Source organism: Aythya marila, assembly GCF_965140915.1.
Source record: "Aythya marila genome assembly, chromosome: 4".
Lineage (NCBI taxonomy): Eukaryota > Metazoa > Chordata > Aves > Anseriformes > Anatidae > Aythya > Aythya marila.
In genome coordinates this window covers 15,115,775-15,139,122 of record NC_139045.1, presented here as the reverse complement: position 1 = coordinate 15,139,122, position 23,348 = coordinate 15,115,775, and the positions used below count along the sequence as shown (strand labels likewise).

Here is a 23,348-nt window from a genome sequence, read left to right as displayed (position 1 = left end):
AAGGACCAAACACTTCACCTCCTTCTCTCCTTACTGTAATTCTAAGGAGTGGTCCCTTCATGACAGAGGTCCAAGCCTTGGGTTCTGATGGAGAACCCAAAGGGTTCCACCAGAGAACCCCTTGTTCTGGGGTTCATGGGGTTGTTCTTTCAGCCCTTGAGTCCATCAACATATATTGTGATCAGGAACACTGGGTGACTTGCAGGCATCTCACGTGGTGTCCAACAACAGGAGGACATCAACAAAAGCATCTTCCACAGGACCTTACAGAGTTTGCTTTATGTAGGTGCCTTTAGCACTTACAGAATTGCAGTTCAGATCTGGGAAATAGTCAGGGGTGAGTAGGCTGAATCTGAATCTTGTTTTACTTGTTCATCCTTTTCTGTGCCTGTGTGAGGGACCTTGTCTTCTGTACTGGCGATCAGCTTGTAAAGAGACCATGGGGAAGTTGACCGGGCCCTGGGGCAGTTTTCACTACAGCTCCTACCCCATATTGGCGTTTGTTAAAGTCATGGACATGACAGATTTTTAAAAATATCTCAAATGGAAAACATTAATGCTGCACTGACTTTAGAGCCTGTCTGTGTTGTACTCATTCCTCACCTCCTAAGTGTGATTCATGTGATTTCATGGACATTTCTAGCCAATTTTCTCACAAGTGCACTGCTTAAGACTTTGTAGTCTCCTTCAGCAACCTGGATTGCAATTCCACCCTGCAGTCTCTCGAGTCATCTTCTGCCAGGATCCAGAAGCGTTCTGATCAGGTGGCCCACAGTGTTCTGTTACTGGGCTTGTGCAGTGCTGCTGCAAAACTTTGTTAAGGCCTTTTCAGTGTGTGGGTTCTGTGTACAGTGCAGTGGCAGGTGCCCATTTGTCTGCTTGGATCGAAGTTACTCATCTGTAAAAATTAATTTATTCTTGTTGGTTTTGGTGGCATCAGCCACGTGATGAAGAGGTTAATCAGACGCAGTCGGTGGTCATCATCTGCTTAAGGGGGAAAAGTGTCCAAAGTGACAGGAGGAAGAGTGCTTCAGGTAAAAAAGAATAATAAATTAGAGTTTCTGACTCACTCTCAGCTTGGAAGCAAAGGAGTGCTGTGTATTGTACAAAGTTCAATACAATGCATCCTGGGTGAGGACTATCAGCCCTTTCTGTAAGCTGTTGCCCAGGGCATTTGGAAGAAACATTGAGTTTTATTACAACTTCAGAGAGACTGTGAGCTAAGTGATAGATGGTGAAATCTCATGTTTTCTGCATTGAAACATCCTTAGAAATGTTAAGTATCAGAAATGAACGTTTGATAACTCAGCATGTGTTGTGTGAAGCAGAGAGTAATTCCGTGTTGGCTTCAACCCAACAGACAGAGAATGCCACAACTCCCAGGGAGGGCTTTTTTAGCTGGACAAACTCTTAAGTAAATGCTATTAAATACATGCAAACATAATCCAGTCCTCACCACTAAAGTACATTAATGTGTTTGTATTTGTGTGTATGCGTGTGCACATGCATATTTGGTGCTTTAAAAAGTCTTGTTCTACAAGCTGAATCAGTCAGGATGAAGAATTTAGAAAGTCTCATGAACAGGCTGTTTTAAAGAACATTTAGTAAGTGCAGGAGCATTCAGGTGCTTCTGTTGTGCATTGGAAGAGAGCCAGGTGATGTAATTATTTCAGGAGATGGTTATGAAAATGTCTTATTCCTTGGAAATCGAGGAGAATGACAAGCAGCAACCTCTGAAGTTATGAACTTTTTTTAAAGTTAATGTATTTTGGATAATTTGCATCCTAGAGTTTAAATGTCTTGGCTGAGGAACGATTTCTCTTTAATTTTGTTTTATAACAGCCCTTGAAATGCAGGGAAAGTTCCAGGAGGTAAGAGGAGAGCAAAGGACATGACCTAGGTGTGCATGGGTTAGTCACCTCTGGGTGACCCTTGAGTAAAACTCTTGAAATCCTCGTGCAGAACTTGATTAGGAAGTGTTACAGTTAGTAATGCCAATGAATATGTATTTATGGATCCTGGCATAGTAATTTCTTTTATAGGACTGTAGATTTTTAATAGAAGATATTTGTTTGCATATCATATGCTTTATAAAACAATTGACTTAGTGCATTATGATGTTTATATATATATATATATTTATATATACATTATAAATATATATATAATTATAATTGCAAATGTATAAATTTAGAGTTGTATTTATAAAACATGGTCTGAGAGCCACGTTTTTCTAGCTGATGCTGTAGGTAAAAGGCTGAGGCCACACCTGGGTACAGCTGACGTTTCTGTCAGTGCTGGAACCACTGAAACCTGGTTTCCAAGAGATACATACATGTACTGTGTCCTTTCACACCACCATGCAACAATCCCAACTTTCCCCTACTGTCCTGCCATTTCCCAAGATTCCCATATTTGTCTACTCGTTTTTTAATTCCTGAAGCCCACTAACTCAGTGCTGCTAAACTGCCAGTGGGGTAGGACAGGCCAAGTGCCAGACCGGGTTCTGAGCTATCTATGTGCTGGTCAGCCACAGGCTAGCAGAGTAGAAAAGTAAGGTCAGGCCTTGAATTTCTCTCACTGACAGTGCCTGTTTGGGTCTCCTTCCCTTTGCAGCCACAGGCTCTCCCAACGCTTGTAGAAACATGATTATGTTTGGTATCTCTGGGCCTGTGTCAAGTTGGCCACTGGGGTCAGAAAGATGGATGGACGGTGTGAACACCCAACTTAATTTTCCTGAATGTTCCTGAGTAGCGATAGTTATTTCATCTCTATGTTCACACTGACAAAACTGCCAGCTCTTGGACGATTTCTCTGAGGAAGACATTGATACATTACAGAAGGTTCACAGAAGAACTGTTAAGTGACTAGAGAGAGGAGAAAAGCCTCAAATTACTTACCCTAAACGACAGATGGCTCAGAGTGAATGGATCAATGGGGGGGATATTAAAAAAAATTAATTATTAAGGGTTATTCAATCTAGCTGTAAGAGCCAACTGAAATAGACGACTGGAATTGGAAGCTAATGCTTCAACTGGAAGTATTCAAAGTGGAAGTAATGCAAAGGGTTTTAGATGAGATAACTTACCAAAGGTTATGATGTGTTTATTTTCCATTACTGATTGAAAGGTATGGCTGTACTTGGAAAAACACTTAATTCAGGAAGCTTTAGAGGTGTTTTGAGCAGCTATTAGTATTTCTGTTTGAAACACAGCCTTACAGAGTTTTCTGAAAATTGCCCCAGTAATTTCCATCCTTTGCTAAATTAGGTGAAATGGAAAAGTTGGTCTCCTGCCCTGTAGTTTCTTTTGCTGCTAATTGCAAGGGTGAGTCGACGTGCGAGTGAGAGAGACTCTTATCTCAAGGTCACTAGTTAGATTTCAGCTCAGGATGCACACGTAAAATGACACCATCCGACCAGCATGACAGTCCCCACTGAATTCCCACAGGCCACTGAATGGTGGCAGTAGCGTGAGATTGCCAACAGCAGTAACAGAGCTTTCTTAACAAGCCAGTTGGCAAAGAGATGAGCATAAAGACAGATGTTTTTTCATCACATAGCCATGAAGCAATTCTTTTTCTGGAACGAATCTGAACAGGAGATCTGTAGGAAGCTTGTGTTTCTACAGCCAAGGTGTAGGTGTACAGCATTCCTGTAGGTGTTGTGTGAGTAAATAGTTGCCAGCCTGGATATTGTTGCTGTCCAAAGAGATGATGTAAGAAATTAGCTCCCGCTATTTTGTACATATGGGCAACCCTTCTTATGGTACCTACAGCAGGAACCCACACCTCAAAAATTAGGTTGCCTCCTTAAGAATTAAGCCGTGACTGCAAAGCTACCAGATGGTCTTACGGGTCTCTGGTAAGTATTGTATGCTCTGAGCAGAAATTCAAGGCATACAAGTTGGGCTTAATTATTTATAGCTAAAGCCCTATTTAGAATTAATGTTTTTCCTTCACATGTGGGTAGCTACTGTAGGTGCTGAACCACACAGCGATCTTGGTTCCAGCAGAGCACTAATAAGCAGAGTGCTATCTGATAGCTCTGGGAATTAAGAGAGGTGTTTCTGAGTAGTTTATGGTAAGCAGTGTGGACAGTTGGCAGCATCTTACCTCTGCTTTTCTCTATGCTGTCTTGAATGCTTACTTCTGTACCCGGAGCTGTGCTGCCCTGCTTCTTCTGTCCCTTGTGCAGAGAGAATGTTGGGTCAGGGTGGAGCTGTGCAGAGCAAACAATCCTTAGGTCGTCTTCTGTCCTCTCCTGGCTGTTTGGCAGCAGTTACATTGCTGCTACTGTCACTTCAATGAAACTGGAATAGCAACAGGGAAATATTTACTGCAGTTATGTATGCAATGATTGAACAGCTACGAGTAGCTGGTAATATACGAGCAAATCAATCAGTGGAGGTGGATAGGCTTTCTGTGATGCACAGAGCATGAGGTCTGATGCACTGTGCTGGAGCAGCATCTTGTGCATAGTTCATTTCTGGGTACTGGGCATTGGACAACCTCCTTCCTTCCTCCTGTGTATTTGTTGCTGGATGTTTTTGTGTAGGGCTGCCACAGCATTTGACCAAAGTGGTCTCAAGGTTAATTTTACAGCTTTTGGGGAGGAAAACTCTGGGTGGCATCTTGCTCACTAGAGCAAGTCTGATTGGGATGCAGGGTGTAACTTGTACTCCAAGATGGCTGAAGCGGAACATAGTATTACACAGAGAAAAATAAATGCACTGGATGAGAAATCTGAACAAGTCCTGTGCTCAGTGCCTCCTGTGGATATTGGGGTTGCTGAACTCCCATGGACTTAAAGGGAGGTGACAACTCTGAAAGCTACCATATGGTGTAAACAATATACTAAATTCTTCCCTGTGTTTGATGGAGATTGAAATACAGAAATTTCACAAGGAGTAGCTAACATGGTTATCCTCTGGGTTCAGACAGATAGTGTCTAGAGTGCTCTTCCCTCACTAACCTCTGTGGCTGCCCAGAGCAGTGAGGATCTTACCTTTCACATCAGTCAGATTCATGAACCACTGGCAGCTTCTGGGTCTCTCTAACAAGGGGCAAAACTTTTTTTTTCTTTCTTTCTTTTTTTTTTTTTAAAGTTGAATTTACATGTAGGTACTGTATAAGAAGTAAGTGATACAATTTTCTATACTAAATGGGAACAATTGGTATGTTTTGTCAGATTTCTCTTCATTCTACTGGGACCTAAGGGCAAAGCAAAATCCTATCATGAGATTGGCCGAGCCATTGCCACCCTGATGTCTGATGAGGTAAGTGCCTTTGCAACCAGATCTCTGAATGTCCAAATGAACCATCCCATCCCCTGCTGAAATTGGTTCTCCTGGATATCACCTCACTTGTACTAATGACACCTTTTCCTCCAGCATAGCCGACTGGAGCACGCCTGTGGGTGGGCTGCATGTAAAGCTGAAATACCCAGATGTCACTTACAGTTCCATCTGTTTACATAACTATTTAATTTGCCTTCATGATTTTATAAAAGCATAACTATAGGAAGTTTTTGTCCATCGTGCTTATTTTCCTGCTAGTGCTCGTTCTTTTAAATAGATTTTGAATTAATCTATGGACTTGCATTGTGGTATGCATCTTGTGTCACATTTTACAATCACAGTAACCCACAGCTGCACTCTAGGTAATTACTGCAGAAATGTTTACACCCAGGATATATCATTCTGTTGTACTGTATCCCAGAGCACTTCTTAATTCATGCAGTGCTTATATACTAGCCACGAGTAGCTAGCAATTATTTGTTAATCACATACCTCAATAACATGACTGTGCCTTCCATATGCATTTACAACTTTTTTTCTTCCAGTGTCTTTTAGGCTCTGTGAATCTGTGGCTGATTTACATTATGTTTGTTTCTTGCTATCTCCCCATCTTCTGATTCTGTACAGTTCTCTTAGCTAGTGCTCGCCTGGTCCCAGCTCTTTTGTTTTCTGTCATCATGCCCCCAGTGTTTGGAGCAATGATCTAGTTTCCAAACTTCTCTCTTACCTGACCATTAACTCTTGATTTTTAAGTCTTATTGCATGTGCTGGTCTTCCTTCCCTCCAAGCAGTCCAAAAGATTTCTGTAAAATTCAGCATCAGTGCTCTTTTTTTCTCTCTTTTCTCATTCTCTCTTCTAATACTAATACAAGGCCTTTCAGTAAAGCTAGGTTTTATGTCTTTGTTTTTACTTTGGAGTAAATATTGTCATCATTTCTATTTCACAGATTAAAAAACAAACCTTTTTTTTTTTTTTTGATAGGCTGACATAGAAGACAGCAACAAAAATTGTCGTTGTTAAAGTGTATTTTCAAAGTATAATTGGCACTTCTTATTTATTGGAAAAATCTTTTTTTGAATGAAGGAAGTAGGTAATTGCTTTGGTACCATTTCTGCCAAAGGTTAAAAATGCACAGTTTGCTAAAAATCAGAAATGCTAAAGAAAAGAATCTTTGTCATTGCACAACTAAAGAAAGGGCTTTCCTGAGGTTCACGCACCCTTGTGACAAGTGTCCTGATACATTTTTGAGAGGTTTTTGAGACTTAATGAGTTTGTTTTTTTTCACAGAGTAAAACTCAGTAGCTGCCTATGGAGTCTGGGCTGCAGAAGCCACAAAGCTTTGCTACATGGAGTCTTTCCCTTCCTTACAGGTGTTCCACGACATTGCCTATAAAGCCAAGGACCGGCAGGACCTCATTGCTGGCATCGATGAGTTTCTGGATGAAGTCATTGTGCTCCCCCCTGGGGAATGGGATCCAGCCATTAGGATAGAGCCCCCCAAGTCTCTTCCATCTTCAGATAAAAGGTACTGGCAGGAGACGGGCAGGGTTATCTCTGTGATGAAGGACAGCACGTCTCACTTCTGAAAAGCTGACAAGAAGACAAGCTGCACTGGGTTATCAAGTAACTGCACTGTGACCTGTGTCCGTGCCTCCTTCTCTAGAAAGCACTGGAGATATTTTAAGGTCTTTCTTAATAAAGTGGAGAAGGTTGTTCTTGCAGTTCTGGACCCTTTTGGGTGATGGTGCAGGGACATGATGATATACATGATATAATGAGTATCCAGGTACTCTGGGGGTTCTGCTTGCCCTTTCTAACATGCTATGTTCCATTCGGGCTGCCAGTAGGCCAGCTTGCAAGTCTCCTTCATATCACACGGCTTCAGGAAAGGCTGTCTAACTCTTGGCTGGCAGAACTCTATCTGTATTCTGTTTTGTGGAGCCATCAGGCAATGCGCTGAGCCTCAGCTTGGCTTGTGTTCTTGCTTAGGAAAAACATGTACTCTGGTGGAGAAAATCTGCAGATGAATGGAGACACGCCTCATGACGGAGGACACGGCGGTGGGGGCCATGGGGACTGTGAAGAATTGCAGCGAACTGGCAGGTCAGTAACCCCGCTCAGTGTGATGGAGCTGGTGTGATCCATCCACAGTGGCAATGTTCACCTTTCAGAAAAGTTTCATCTTTTCAACTATGCACGCCAGAATACTGTTTGAATTTACACAGGTTGAGCTGTCACCCCCCAGAATACCCAGAAAATGTGGTTTTGAGTGCCCAATTTGAGACAGAATGGTTTTGAAATCCAGCCCTGAAAAATTATGAAGCATCTTAAATAAGGCACTCAAAAATGAAAGAAGGTACTTGCTGGCTATTGAGAGTCGGTGTGCCTGTGAAGTTAGACAAAGCCGTGAGGGATGGAAATGTGGCAGGTACAGCTCCATTTTGCATTCAGATTGCTGGAAGTGCTTTAGCCAGAAGCAGTGAAGTCGTCTTTTCCAGACATTCCTGTTACAGTGCAATTGAATAGATGAAGGCTTTTATAGGATAGAAATACATAAGGTAACAGAGCCTGAGGCCTTCCTCTCTGCTTTACTGCTCTGTTTCTATGCCACATAAAAGTCCACTGGAGTGGGAGTGCAGGTGGCTGTAAAACAGCACACTCAGCACTTCAGGGGCAATTTATTTTGTTGCTATTGTGACCTCCCTCCCATGCTATATTTTTTGAGGTTTTAGCAGAATATCTAAATTCTAGTGGAAAAATCTGAAAGTCTGAATTTATACAGTAGCGCATACAAGGCAGTTAGTAAGTCCTGGTTCCGGGTCAGAATGTAATAGGTGCTTACCCATCCCATAGCTCTGCGTAGTGTCTGACCAGTCCTGCAGCGATGCTGGTGCAGGGTTTTCTGGTTGGTGTATAGCCCAGGAGACAGCTGAATTGCGGTGTGTCAAACACCTGTGAGTTAGTGTTGGTGGTGAACTGTATGCAAGGGAACAAGAGGCAAAACAAAAACAATTCTCATGTTCGTAGAATCAGAGCTATATGGAGTTCCTAAGAGTTAAATACTGTCCTGTCTAGATTGTAAAAAAATAATAATAATAAATAAAGAATCTGGAAGTGCAGCTCTTTTGCTGTCCAAGATGATTTCACTTAGTTGCATTTTTACTCCCAGTTCTTTTTCTGGTTAATAGGTTGAAGCATTTTTTCCATTTAGCAGATTGTTTGGCTCACCCAACCATTGTGTCTGCCATGTGGAGAAATTTAGGCAAGGGTTTAGACTAGAGTTAATATATTTTATTACATCAACCAATACAATTGTAAAAAAACAGACCAGCTTCCTGAACTGCAAACTTTTGTGGTCTGTTTAAGCAGAAGTATAACTTGTGTTTCTGAAATTTGTCTCTTTCCAGCAGCATCACGTGGTCAAGATGCTATCTTTCTTTAAAACCTTATCTCAGTGATATCCCTGGATCATCGCCACTGTGATAAGACTATTATGTAATATGATGACCTCACTCCTTTCAGATCATCCTTCACTTCTGGCAGTGTTTCTCATTATTTATCTTTGTGACTTTCACCGTAAAACATTTTACACAAGTCTCCTCTTGCTTGTCTTTTCAGATTCTGTGGTGGCTTAATCAAAGACATAAAGAGGAAAGCACCGTTCTTCGCCAGTGACTTCTACGATGCTTTAAATATCCAATCCCTTTCAGCCATTCTTTTCATTTACCTGGCCACAGTGACCAATGCTATCACTTTTGGAGGACTGCTTGGTGATGCTACAGAAAACATGCAGGTTAGCAGCAGCTATCAGAAGCAACAAATCAGAGCTGACTTGTCGTACTATCTACGGTCAGAACTGACTTCTGGGTACAATTAACAGAGGTATCACGTACTTCCACTGAAAGCTGGCTTTCGTTCTCTGCTGTTGGATGTCTGTCCTTTGAAAAATTGTACAAAGTTACCTTAAATGGTGTTTGAAAGATGGCCAAGCAACAGAGAATTTAGCATCCTTGCTCCTTCTATATAGAGAAGATCTTTGGATCTACTCTCTGTGTTTTGTCTTGGTTGTACTGTTTCAGTCAAATTAAGTTTACTAAGTCTGATTCAGACTTTCCATGTCATCAGAGCATAGCGCTGTATTCTCTGCATGATTCTTGCAATCTCTGGACTTCTGCCTCTCTGGTAGAAAGGAAATACTAAGATTCATAGGAAAGCAGTGAATTAGGTGATGTGCTAGCAGAAAAAAATGCAAGTTCTTAAGAAATACAAATTCTGTGATAATGGAAAATCAGATTCTGGGAAGCATATTGCATATCTGGAGACCAAATGGATCAGTGCTAACAACAAAAGTAGGGGCTTCAAGGCATGGCTCAGTTTTACGTGAACTCTAAAGGAAAGGATTTAGTTTTAGCACTGCTCTAGATTGTGTTTGACAGAGCAGAATTATGCTCTGAGAGAGTGCTTTAGTAGTCCCTTTTTTTTTTTTTTATGAGGAAGAAAATGTAAGAGCTTTTATTTAGACAGTTCAATGCAGCCGTGTTTGAATGTCCTAACAATAATCAAGCTTGTAGCAAGTGACTGAATTATTCATTTATGCAAATTTAATTTAAACAAACATAGAAAAGGGGGCATCTATCCAGACCTCTCAACTTCCTTATCATAAATTACTGGCTAGAGGAAGAGTCAGTGGCTGGCGGAGTGCCAAACATCCTCTCCCCATACAAATACGGTTTTCCACTTCCAAAACTCAGCTACTCAGCAGTTGTGTGAACAGATGCATGATGCACGCCCTTAAAAAGAGATAATAGCACATGGAAGTAGAGAATGAAAAAGCCTCCAGGACCCACCATAGATCATCACTCTTCTATCATAGAGCAGCAGGGGAATGTCTGCCTGCTCTGTAGCTGTACATGGTACAATATTTAAAATAGGGAGAGGAAAGGGAAATGCTACCTGATTCAAATTTAGTGCACATAATCATGTACTTGTGCTAAAAAGTCCTTCTTGATCCCTTTGTATCCAGTAAATGTTTACTGTCAAGTTGGAAAATATTTTTGTCACTGGAACGGACAGTATAGTTTCTTAATGCTTACAGACAAAAAACAACCCTCAAGAAATTATTATTAAAAAAGCACTCTTTGTTTCAAGAACTTGGAAATGTGTCATTCGTCTTACAAATGGTAAAACCACTTTCCTTGGGAGAATTTCTGCTGCCAGGTTCCACATTAGAAAATGGGGAAGGAAAACAGAGATAAAACAAGGTAGGCCTCCAGGAGAAGAGCTGGCAATCCCTGGGCTCTGGGGGGACCCCTCTGCTGTCTTCTACTTGCCAGGGATTGATGCATAAAGGTTTTTTGCTTACACGTCTCTTCTGCTGGGGTGAAGTTCTTCCAAGAACCTCATAAACCTTCTCGATGTGATTATATCTTGAGTACGCGACCTTCCTCTGATTTATTCTGGCAGTCAATCTGTTGAACATGACAGTTTTGTTTCACCAAAATATTTTTGGGACTGAGCTGTATAAGAGGGGAGATGCAATGTGGGAGAAAGGTGAAAGAGAAAACACTGCATTTGGTTCAGTTTGGTTCATAGTTTTCTCTGCAGTAGATAAAACCCAGCACAAATTTCCCCACTGCTGAGAGACAAAAAAAAAGCAGGTCCCTAGAAAGACAAAAGCTGCAGGAACAGCCTGTTTTGAGCTCAGTGATTTATTCTCCATGTGAAAAGGGAAACCATTGATGCTTTGCAGTTAAAAATATCACTTTGGTAACAGGGAAGTTCTGGAGCAAATATAAACACAGCGTAGCCGTTTATGACAAAAATTCCAGGAGAAGCAGAAAGAAAACACAGAAGTCCTGCTGAATGTTTTGTCCCTTGCTTCTCAGATGTGTGTTCTCAGTGAGGAGGGATTAGCCTCTCAGATATTTCTCTCCAGGCGTAGCAGCTTGCAGAGATAAAATTGGCCTGTTCATACGTTTTGGGGCCCTGTTTAATTCAGTCTTTCTAAAACTTCTCTGCTGAACCTGTTCCTCATAGTTGCAGAAATGTTGAAAGCTTCCACAGACTCACAGCAATCCTATGTAAGCGACTTGAAATTGTTCAGAGAAACTGGGGGTATTTCATTTTGCTGATGGTCCAAGGTTTAGAGAAGTCCGGGCCCAACTGGCTTTTCTTTGGCCATCTCCATTCAACAAGCCTTTATTCACCACCCTTGTTTGAAAAGGAGTTGGGTTTCCTTGGCTGCTGTGGGAGTCTGGAAAGGTCTTTGGCTGCTGGTTTTAAGCAGAAGAGTAAAATCGTGTGTTCTTTATGCTCAAATGCTCCTGTAATGTCAATCTGAGTGAAATGTCCCAAGCTACCCAGTTCAAGTTGCTCCTCCAGGGAGCTGCTCAGTGGGATCAGAGTCCAGGTTCATATCAAGTGTTCTTCAAACCATTTTGTATTTCTGCAGTGGAAGAAGTTAGTTCAGAAGTGTGCTTTTCTGCAAGGCATCCAGCGGAGTGAGCTGCACTGAATCTTCACAGCCAAAAATGCAAGGCAGGGAAAGTAATGCAGGAGCAAGACCTGGCCCTCACAGGAGGCTCCAGCATTTTGAAGAGACAAAGAGAGAGCTCTTTGTCACAGGCCATCTTCCCCGGGATGTTTTCACATTGGCAGAGCTTCATTGACTACTAGTTTACATCAGCTTCTACGTCTGAGCAGCAGCCTGTAAAATTTTTCCTCCCAAACATTTTGTCTTCATAGAACACAGTAATTTTGAGACTGCCACGTTTGTGCTTCTTGTTTCTTGTAAACAGTTATGTGACCACCCCTGGATCAGGCGCTCCAATTGCCTGGGCTATGGTGTCTGTCCTGGAGAGCCTGACATGGCCAACGTTTCTTTAAAAGCTCACTTCAGAGTTTTATGTTTCTGAGAAAAGACACTATTCTTAGCTGCAGACATGTGGAAGAATGCAGGGGAAAAGAGATTCCAGATGCACTGGCCGTGAGGGCCCTCTGTGAGTAATGCAGAAGGAGCGAAGGGGGATCAGCTGCACGAATGCCATTCCTTTTGCTGAGAGCAATTGTCTCAGCCTCACAAGTCCCCCAAAGGCAACAAGCAAATGCTTGTAGGCTCTCGTCTCTACACCCTGTTTAAAAAAAAAAAAAAAAAAAGTGCAATCTTTGTACGGTAGTACAGCAAGCAGATCTCCCTTGCTCTGACCTCTGCAAGGACATGGCTGTTATGATGGGCTTTACCAATAGCAGTTAGGAATGGAAAAGACCAAGAATGGCACCTCCTGCCAAGGCAAGGTTGTTTGCGTCCACTCTACTCACATCTGTAGTTTTCTTAGATTGATAGGTGACTGAAGCGTGGCAGAAACCAGACTGCTTTTAAATTTTCCTGCCATTTGCTTCTCTGCACAGCTGCCTTACTGGTGCTTTCATTAGCCAGCAATAGTGCTTACCTGGTTGCTGATATGTTGAGATCAGGTTTGTGGCCAGAAAAATACTTCCTGATGGCTTCATAGAAAGTTCTGCTAGTAATTCAGTAGATAAAATTTTTCTGCTCTACATAGTGACATCCTGGTTTGACATGTGATGGTATGAATATACTTCTCTCACTGTAAACAGAAAGTTGGGTCTTTCCAAGAAACAGAGCCACAAAACTTAAATTCTTTGCGTTACCACTGATAAGTCAGAAAAACTGCAGCCCCAACCCTGCAGTCTGTCATGGATGGAGAGAAGGATCAGCAATCTCTAATTGCTGGCTGCGTAGCACGTGCAGGATTCAGGCTGCTGATTCAGACACAACCGCAGTGAGGCATTTAAGTCTATGCTGAAATCTGCCCCTGGTTGTTGGGTAACTGCTCTCAGTAAGGGTGACAAACACAGCCTAAATAAAGAGTCTAGGTTCAGTTTTCAGTTGAAGAGCGCTTAACACTAGCGCTTAAATGCTAGATGTATCTTGCAGATTAGTTTGCAGAAGAGCAAATGAGGTTAGGTCCATCTATTTTTGCCTTTTTTGTTAAATGATGGATGCTCTGTCAATAATCATGTTACTGGCAAGAAAATACGACATTTATATTGCACCCGCAGCTTGCATTTTAAAAATAGATATTGCCCAGCTATAGTTTAGATGAAAATCCAAGAACACATCAAGCACGCTCATTTATCATTCCCCAGTGAAGCTGTTTTGCCACACGTGCCAAAGGTAATTGCAGAGTCCATTATACATGGAATTTATTACTTGCTGGTGACATCTGATGAACTTGGGTCTCAACACGTGACTGCTGGATGAAGTAGCCTTGTTTGGTTCGTGTCTCACTTACTAGAAAAACTATTTGAAAGAGAGGCATCTTGTTCATTTAGGTGTATCTGTTCTTTTGGAGGAGGGAAATAAAAAGCCCTCTGATGTTCTGGAGGGCACCAGCACTGCTCTTTAGCCATGCTCTGCCCTGTCTGAGCCACGTGTGCCTTTACTGTCAAAGATGTAGGAGGTCTTCAGTGAGTTCTCATATCCTTTTAAGTGGTCTTTGAAAACACTTTATTTCCTTTATCAAAGATAAAATATAGCGTTATTAACCTCTGGGTCTCCGAAATAACTATGGGGGTTGGTGGTTATCCTGGGTAAGTGTGAACTGTTGAGATGAATGCCTCTTTTTGTGTGGCTACGGGAGAAGACTAAGGATGGTCTTCCCTTAGTCTTGGACATAGCAGCATACGGCACACTGCAAGTCACTGCTGGAACGACTGATTTTCTTGCAGCAGTGCTAACAGAAAGGGTTATTCAGTAGAACTAACATCTCCACTATGTCTACCACAGGGTGTGTTGGAGAGCTTTCTGGGCACAGCAGTCACCGGAGCGATATTTTGCCTTTTTGCTGGTCAGCCGCTCACAATTTTGAGCAGCACGGGACCTGTCCTTGTCTTTGAACGGCTTCTCTTTAACTTCAGCAAGTAAGTGAAAGGTTGAAGGGCGGGCGGGAGGAGGGGAGTAGTGTCTCACACTAATAAAATACTAGTTAGGGAACAAGATGGCTTGTGGTGGGGAAGGAGGGGGGTTAGTGCATGAAGTGAAACATCGCTTTGTTCCTTGTTGAGACTGCACTGCTGTCGTGTCTAAGATTTTCACAGGCACGTGTACCACCGAGCACTGCCCAGTGAGAGCAAAGAAAGCAATTCCAGCCCTCAGGGATTTCCCTAACAGGATCCCTGAGGTCACCAGGTTACCAAAAACTTGTCCTTAAATTAGTATTCGTTTGAAGTAATTGCTATAACTAATAAAAGTACCTATGATATAAACAGCTACACAACTCTGTACCCAGAATTCCTAGGTGGAGTTGTGCTGCATTAAATGCTTCTGTTTGTTTTTTTTTTTTTGTCTTTTAACTAGCATAAAGCAGTTCTGCTCCCTCCCAACAGCGTTAGCACATATGCTGTGCTAAGGGGAAGCCTGTTCTATTAGGCGTTCTCATTTGTTATTTCCATATCTGTAATGCTGGGAAAATATAATGAGAATCCCTAATGACATCAGCATATTCATTGATAACTTTACTTGTAGGACTACTGATATTGTGGAGGGTGTTTAGAAAATAGATAACATTGGGTTATACAGAAAATACTCCAGATCTCATGGCCCACTTTTCACCCATCAGGGAGAGTTCACAACACCGCAAATACTTGTATTGCAGGACAAAAAATCAAAGGCTTTTGGATTGGTGTTGCTGAGCTTTCTTTCAAAAGCAGTCACCCATTATGTGGAACAGATCTTTTGCCAATTGTAGTTATTTTTAGAAAATGGCTATTGAATTACTATGATAAACATGGCTGCAGGTTGCAATAAGGCAGGAGGTACGCTACAGGACTGGCTCTTTAATCTCCTTCTTCATTGCACATGGGCTATGTGGGTACTTATTCAGATAATTGAGCAGATGCAATATGACCGTGCTTTTCCTATGAAAGCCCTGCACATCAGAAAAGTCTTCAGAGGTACAGAGCTTCTGGGAGGCAGACAGTATTCTTACACATGATCCCGCTTCATCTGGTTCCTAAACTCCATTGATAATGCCTGTGGCAGCACAAGCTGTGTCTGCAAATGTCCTGCAACTCGGGGTGCAATGGGCACAGTCTGATTCTTGCGCCACACTGTCAAAGCTAGTGCTATTTTAATTGGTATTATTGGGTTTGAAGAGCCCATTCTGGCTTCATTAGAGCCATATTTATACAAACACAGGCAGAGGTTCATCTTGGAGTCAAGGATGCCAGGGAGAGACTTCTTGTACCTTAAAACAGTGTGCTGTCTCCTCCTGCCTGGCTCTGGGACTGCCGTTGTCCTTGGCACTGTCTGCACAGTCATGTCCTGTTTGTGTCTGGTTTGCAGGTCTGCCCAGGTGCTGCACCTGGAAGAAAAAAAAAAGCAAGATGGAAAAAAACTTCCTGTGGCTTTGGGAGGGAGGAGGTGGTTATTTTTAACTAGAGGAGGAGGTGGTGGTTATAAAAGCTATTGTCCTAACAACCTGCTGGAGCAGAAGGGCAGGATTTTTTTGAGGGACTCTTTCTCAAGGAAATTTTCACAAGGAAATTGGAATCAAGTACTGTGATTTTCAATAATGCATTTGTGGTTGTTCATATTCACAACACCCTGTTTCCTGCTGGGAGCAAAATGAGAAAGTTCTCCCATCTACTGATTCATTTAAAGAGTGTGTGTACAGATACCTAAGAAAGCCTCTCTTGAATGACAGCAAGCATTCACAAAAAAAAATCAGAATACATCACGATCAGGTCTTCATTACTAGCACAGTGCAGTTCTGTATTGTCCTATTCTGCAGATCCCATCCTATTTCTCTGCTCTCCTCCCCCCATTTGGGGTAGTAAATCAAACATTAAAACTCTGCTGTGAAGAATTTGGTTGACAATATATAATAAAACACTTAAATTTGAATTTAAACTCAATTTGCTGCCGATTGAATTAAAGAACTGAGGACTTAGGTTACGAAATGTCCTGTGCATTTTCATTTGCTTTGTAAGTTTCAGAAGCACTGCGGGAGTTTGAGGGGTAAAAACAAAATAGTTCAAAACTTTCAAGTTTCTTGAATAGGGTGCAGTCAGGACAATATCTGGGCTTCTGCCACCCATCTTCTTCACACTTGTCAGATGGACAACGGTTACTTCTCTCTAAGACACCGAGTCTGGATATTTCAGAGAGCTGTCGCTGGGATCTTTTTTTCCCTTTCTCTTTTTCTAAATGATCACTCTATTTCTTGCTTGCTCCTTACTCCTCTTTCCAGGTCAGGCTCTGTGTGAGAAGGCTGCAGCCCTCTCTAAGATTTTTGTCTAAAATAAGGAGAAAACATTGCAGAGACTTGTTTTGAATGCAGATGCCCGACACTGTCTTAGCCTACATGACATTGACCCAGGATCCTCACAGAAATGCGCAGTAGCAAGTCTTTACCTGGGATCTTGCCTAGTCTTCAGCATTTTCTCCAATTTTACAGTTACGAGGTTGTAGTTTCCCCTGTTTAGGTGTAGCTCCCTCTGTTCCAGGACTCTTTTGCTTTCCACTCTGCAGTTTTATACCATTCAGTAGAAAATTGTCCTCGAGCCCCTCTGCCTGCCAGCATTTCTGCTGGGGATGGGGTAGGTGCTGGCTGAATCCCAGAGCACGGTACCAAACTGCTGCAAGGTTCAGTGCCCGTGGATGGATGCTGACAGAGGGCAGAGGTGTGTGAACAGCACACCGCGTCAGACCACGTCTACTTGGGTCTCTCCGACTCCTGGAAATAGTGTGTAAAGGCACACACATGGGCCATGCAAGGTTACTTTTCACTATTACTACAAGTTTGAGGGAGTCCATCTGCAGTTTGCACTTGAATATACAGTAGAAGCAGCTTGTTGCCTGTTCTGAAGGCATCCTGTTTTGCCAGGTTGCAGCTGCTCTGCCAGCTGTTTTGCCACTGAGCTAAAACCACCCTTGGTGCTAGGAGCTAAGCCATCCCTGAGGATGACACAATCCTCGGGAGGAGCTGATGCTGACCAGCGCCTTCCCTCCCAGTGCAAACAGGCCTGGAAGGGTTTTTGTCTTCAGGGCCATCTAGCAATTTCCTTCTCTCTCATGCCTTTTTGAGAGTGACTTGAAGTTGCATTTATGCTGTTATGTTTCAGAGCCGTGGGTGGTTATCTGGTGCAGCCTGCATTCCTAAGGTGTTTTGAAGTGGGCTTTTGCTCCTTCGATTTATTTATTTTTAAGGAAAGTTCAAAGGGAGAAGTGCTCAGGTTGTTGGGGGAAAGAAAGGATAAACTCCCGGGCTCTGTCTCCTCTCCACAGCTTTTCAGTACTGTCAGAGACTTTGCTCTGAGACTTTCCACAGAAACTGTCTTCCTCCCCTTCCTTTGCACACGGCGGTCTGGCAGGGCAGGGCAGAGCTACCTGGCTTCCATGGAAAAACAGCCGGCTGTTCTGGCTGGGGCTTGGCCCTGCTTCCTCCAGCTCCTTTCCCCAGAACGGTCAGTAATCTCCTTGGCCTGGTCCTACTTTCTTTGCTGTTTGATTTTCTTCGGGCTTAAAAGCCTCCCTTTGAACTTGGTGCTGTTAGGGTATGGCAGTCTCGAGCAGCAAACAAGGGGCAAACAAACTTCCCAGGAAGGAATGATAGGGTTCAGTCCATCACCCCCAGCAGCCTGCCACATCCTGGCACCAAGGGCTGGTCATTTTCTGCTCTGTGGTTCTTTATGTGCTGCTGGTACTTCCCTGAGATAATGTAAGGGCATGAGACATGGAAATGCAGGCTCCTGAGCGGGAGGCTTGGCAGGAAATTGCTTTTCTAAAGGAGGTTTGTAAACTGTGGTTACATCTTCATCTGGTGGGAGGCTGTCCGAGTTCAGCTGCTCTTGGGCTGTGCAGCTGGATGTTTGGGCCTTTACTACTCTGTGTGTCTTCGCCAAGGGACGATTTGTCCTGGGAAGCCTAGGAAGAGCTTGAATTCATTGGTAACATTTAGCAGTGGAGGTGGAAGCAAGAATGATCACTTGTGCAAGCTCTTCTGCTACCTCAGCTATTAAACTGCACGAGGTACTTGTACAGAGCTGACTGGCTGAAAACAGAGCTTAGCACTTGGGAACACTTTTGTTTAGTCTAAATATGGCCAGGTCCCAGAGTCCACGCATTCTTCTTCCACTTCTCACTAGAAAGTGCAATTCTGTATGAATTTATCTAATCCTTGATATTTTCCTTTCCTGCTTCCACTGTTTTGTTGCAGAGACAATGATTTTGACTACCTGGAGTTTCGTCTCTGGATCGGCCTTTGGTCAGCCTTCCAGTGTCTCATTCTTGTTGCTACTGATGCCAGCTTCCTGGTCAAGTACTTCACACGCTTCACCGAAGAAGGCTTCTCCTCCCTTATTAGCTTCATCTTCATTTATGATGCTTTCAAGAAGATGATCAAGCTGGCAGATTATTACCCGATCAACTCAGAGTTCAAGGTGGATTATATCACCCATTTCTCTTGTGCCTGTGAACCACTGGGTCCAGGTAAGAGAATGTTTTATTGGCCCTCCAATTTGCAGACAGAACATCTCATTTGTGTTGTTTTGTGTTGTTTTTAAATTGTGCTGAGGCCCAGAGAATAATGTGGTAGATTAATCCTTTATCAGTTTTCTTCAGGTATCCCATCTTTGCTTTATTTTCAAGCTGAGGGATGTATTTCACCCTAAGTGCCAACTGGAATTTTTTTCTAGCCAACCTTTCTGGCATTCCTCATGTGAATGCTGTTAAGAGCAGAGAAGCTCTCTCTGTACCTGTGTCTCCTCACATCCTTGTGGCCATTAATTCTGAGCAGCATCCCTTTGAGAAGCATGTGAAGGGTGAGAAGTGAGGGCTAGGTCACTGCTGGGGTGCTTGGGTCACTCCTGATATCTACTGTACCATTTTGACAAGTGCAGGAGCTGGATTTATTCAGGGCGTTACCCAAACATGGGCGGTTTTGCACCTTTTGGCTGTGGATGAGTGGAAAAGCACAAACAATTCCTCATTAGAGTGGAAGGGAAATATATCCATCAGTTTAGCCTATCACTAGTGCGTGGGCCGCAAGGCAAGCATAGCCAGAATACGTATAGATCTGGCAATACAACCGGGAACAAAAGGTTACAAAACCCAAATACAAACAGAAGCATGCTGGCTGTTACTGCTAGGGAAGTTGTAACCAGTCCTAGGATTCTTCAAACAATGAGGACTGAGTAAGAAACTTGGTTTGTACTCAAAGTAAACTTCAGGTTATCTTGGTGTACCTGCCAAACAGGAAAAGCATCTGGCTGCTGCTAGCTGCCTCTTTGCAGGAGGTGTGAGGAACTGGATCCATATAAACCGTGTGCTTACATTAGTTATTAAATGCACAATCACTGCAAGCATGCAATGCTAAGTCTGATTCTGCTTCCATCTGAATGGCAGGGCACTTTCTCTCTTGGTGGCTGGATGGGTCAGCCTATTGTGTCTCTCCTGAACCATGCAATGCTGCAACAAATGTCTCAGTTTCCCAAATGAATGCCCAGGGCACAGACCCACGGCACAGGGCAAATGTAGCGGTACAGCTCCAACGTGAAGAGGAAACGGAGCATGTGGCAGAAATCCACAGTTGTTGTTTCATTTTGTAACAGATTTGTGCCCAGAAATGCAATCTTGATCCTTACCTTCTAAGCAAGTGGTGGGAGGATTAGCATGTGTTGTTTGATAACAGCACATTACCACAGCCCCTTACTGCCATCATGCTTTTTGTCTTTTTTGCCTCCTAGCCAGATGTTTGTTTCAGAGGGTAAAGATGACTTGAAATCAAGCAATTCCCAAAGCCTTGCGTGATGTGTCTGTGTAGTCAGAGCAGAGGTTTCACACAGTGGAAGTCTGGCTTCACTGGGTGCTTGTGCATGCATACTCACACATGCACCCTTACACATGTGTGCGAGGTCCCAGCTCTTAGTGCCAACCCCACCACGTCTCGCCCTGGGCAGGGCTGGGCCAGTAGTTGAGCGCAATGGGCTTAGGTCTCCTGAAACAGGAGAGTTAAGGAGGGAGCAGTGCACCCCTTGCTGGGCTTGAGGCAGTGGATGGATCCCGCTGGCTGCATCATCTGGGACTTTATCAGGAGGGTGGAAGTAGTCTCATCTTCAAATGTTTCTTCCTTAATTTTTCAAGTAACACCGAATAAACCTTGAATAGGAAGAGTGAGCGAGTAATACTGGCCATACAGACAGCAATCTGTACATGTAGCCCTCCAGGCCATCTCTCCAGACACACCAACCACTCCTGCATAGACCTGTGCGTGTCTGTGGCACCTCAGGCATGAAGGCTTTAGCAGTATGAGTAATGTCTGAGTTTCAAAGGCTGCCAAAGTTGAGGGAGCAGATTGGAAACAACAAACTGTCTTGGAACAGAGCAGCAAACAGTGATCCCATATTTAAACTCAATCTAAAACAAGCTGGAAGAAGTCTTGTGCAAGTTGCTGGGGTTAAGGTATTCACAGAGCTAGTGACAGTAGATGGGCCCTTCTGCTGTTCTTATCCCTCGGCTGGGGACAGTTCAGCACCTTTCGTAGGACTGAAATACACTGATGCACGCCTATCTGTATAGCCATGTCTGTGCATAAACCCAGACAGCATCCATAAGCAAAAGACAGCACAAATTTAATTCCTTCTCCTTATGAAAAGGCAGCTTTCCACATCAGCTGCTCATCATCACAGTTACAGAGGAAGTTCTCTCTCCTGCCACGCAACAGGTATCAGCAGCAAAGTCGCAGACAACAGCCAGGAAACAACCCAAGCTAAATGCTTTCAAAAAGGGTTCCACAGCTTCTCTTGGCTTGTTCTTTTTTGAAGCTAATGTGTTGCTCTGTCTCCATACCTATAGACATGCAACAGGAGTCAGCCCATAACATTTCATACAAAAAATGGAAGTGGCCTCATTCTCCATGTCGTGCATTTCGTAATGTAGAAGCAGAATATCGTTAGTTTTCCAGGGTATTTCTACCTGCTCTGCATGGTGTTGGTGGCCACGCAAGGCTCAGGGAAATGGTGAATTGTGCCCCAGCAGCTGTGTGTGTTGTTTATCCTTTGGCTCTGAGGTGAATTCATTGAGGAGGATGCACAGCGTAAGCAAGGAGTTCTGAATGTAATCCGAGGAGAGCTCCAATCCCAGCTGTATCGTGAACATCTTCAAAACAAAGCTCAAGACTGAAAAGGCTGGTTGCAGGTTTTGCAAGCAGGTATCAGAAGCCCATTAGGACATCGATTAAAGTTTTTGAGAATATTTACTTGAAAGTTTGCAGGCTTTCTCTCATATATCAGGAAAAGGAATAAAAAGGCAAATGGCAGATTAGCAGAAGGGCATGCCCCATTCTAGGAAATGATGTGTAATGTGGTAGCAGGCGATTGCTTTCCAGTGTTCCTCCTATAATGCAGATAACGTACATTGCTGCTGGAGGTGTTATTAGCTGTGGCTGATAAGCTGTCAGAGGTTGTGCTGGGGACAAGGGGAGATTTTCTGTGTGCTTTTTTTTTTTTTTTTTTTTCCCCTCCTCAAAGTAAGTGCAGGTAAAGCTGTATTGCCTTTGTCACACTACAGCTGGCTGTTCTCTCATACTCTGATTCAGGCTTTTTACAGTTGTCTTTAATCTCTGTCATTGAGATCTGGCACCAGAGGCTTCACATCAGTGCCCAGCCTGCATTGCTCAGCTTCTGCACTGTGCTCTGCGTGCGCTCCCGCTCACAGAGGCCTGAGGAGGCTGCAGAGCCGCATCTCACCAGCCCCATCACGCCTTCTGGGGCAGGCAGTTGTTTCTCAGCCCACTTGGGCAGGCCACCAGCTTGTGCATGCTCCCACTGCTCGTATGGATGCTGTTGCTTTGGTGTTTCTATGGACACGTTCTGGTTTTCTTGGTTTATCTGGCAGGGTGCTAACTCGCTGGGAGTGTTTGGGTCCCTCAGGGTAGCTCCATCACAGAGTTTGCATGTCATGCCGCTGCCCATGTTTTGGAGAAGGTGAGGAATTTTTTTTCATTTAGGGCCAAATGGCCATTAGTTCAGGCGTGTAGGAGGACATCGCACAGGACCTTAAAGTAATGCCTTTGAAATCACTGATGGGATTTTTGTGTGCTCTGGAAATAATTAAACAGTGTGCCATGCAGGGGCTTCCCTTTGATCCCTGTACCTCCAGTCTGTGTCTTTGAGCAAACATTCACTGTTTTATAATGTGGGTGGAGAAGTTTAAACACAGAAACACACTCCATCCACTTTCAGGAACATTATCATCCACATAGCAACTAGTCAGAGCTGGAGTTAAAAGGACAGCTGCAGAAAGTTTCTCTGTGTACCAGCGGAGAAATCAGAAGCAGCAAAAGTAGCCCTTTGCACTCTTGGTGCATTCTGGGGAGGAAAAAAAAAAAAGAAAGAGAAGAGAGATTTTTAGATTTTGCTGACACTGTGCGTTCCTGTGATATCACACAGGAGTGGAGCAGGCAGCGAGGCAGGGAGGCCCTCTGAGGCTGGAGAATCTGGCAAAACATAAAGGCTGTGTGCTTGTTGCAGGTTTTCTGGTACTGGTGTGACAGTGCTGCCACTCTTGTTGAACTCACCATGCTGCACCTGTCTGCTCAGAGTGGAAAACTTTTCCATACAAAAGGTTTTTTACCTGATCGGTCATGCCTCTGGAGAGAGTTTTCATGTGACAAGATGCCAGAAAAAGAACACAAAACACTGCATTAACCATCTCTTCTCAGACTTGATGTCTCCAGAAAAGGCTTGCAGCATTTTACAGGCTCAGCTCCATCCTCGTAGCATGGCTTATGGTTTGGCACAATTCTTACACCCAACTGGTGTCCTCAGGGTTAGAGAGTCCCCTGGCCACTCAGCATTTCTCTACCAGGCCTTTCTAAATAGATCGGTGCTGTTGCAGGGAAGATGTCAGCACCAAAATCTGCAGTTCTGCTTCCAGGCATAGCAAACTGATGTCTTGACGAGAATCATGAGATGTTACAAGGGTCTGGGAGGCTGCCTACATTTAATGTTGTTGTGCTAGTTATCTAGAC

At 43.5% G+C, this 23,348-nt stretch overlaps 1 protein-coding gene across 2 annotated transcripts in view; it reads left to right on the top strand.

The window, feature by feature from the left end:
• SLC4A4 (solute carrier family 4 member 4) overlaps positions 1 to 23,348 on the top strand; it is a 104,543-nt gene that overhangs the window by 44,321 nt on the left and 36,874 nt on the right. For both annotated transcript variants that reach the window (XM_082759511.1, XM_082759512.1), the window contains exons 6-11: positions 5,189 to 5,276; positions 6,669 to 6,823; positions 7,288 to 7,401; positions 8,917 to 9,091; positions 14,105 to 14,238; positions 18,537 to 18,808. In XM_082759511.1, the coding sequence (XP_082615637.1) occupies positions 5,189 to 5,276; positions 6,669 to 6,823; positions 7,288 to 7,401; positions 8,917 to 9,091; positions 14,105 to 14,238; positions 18,537 to 18,808 (938 nt within the window). The remainder of the gene's footprint in view (positions 1 to 5,188; positions 5,277 to 6,668; positions 6,824 to 7,287; positions 7,402 to 8,916; positions 9,092 to 14,104; positions 14,239 to 18,536; positions 18,809 to 23,348) is intronic.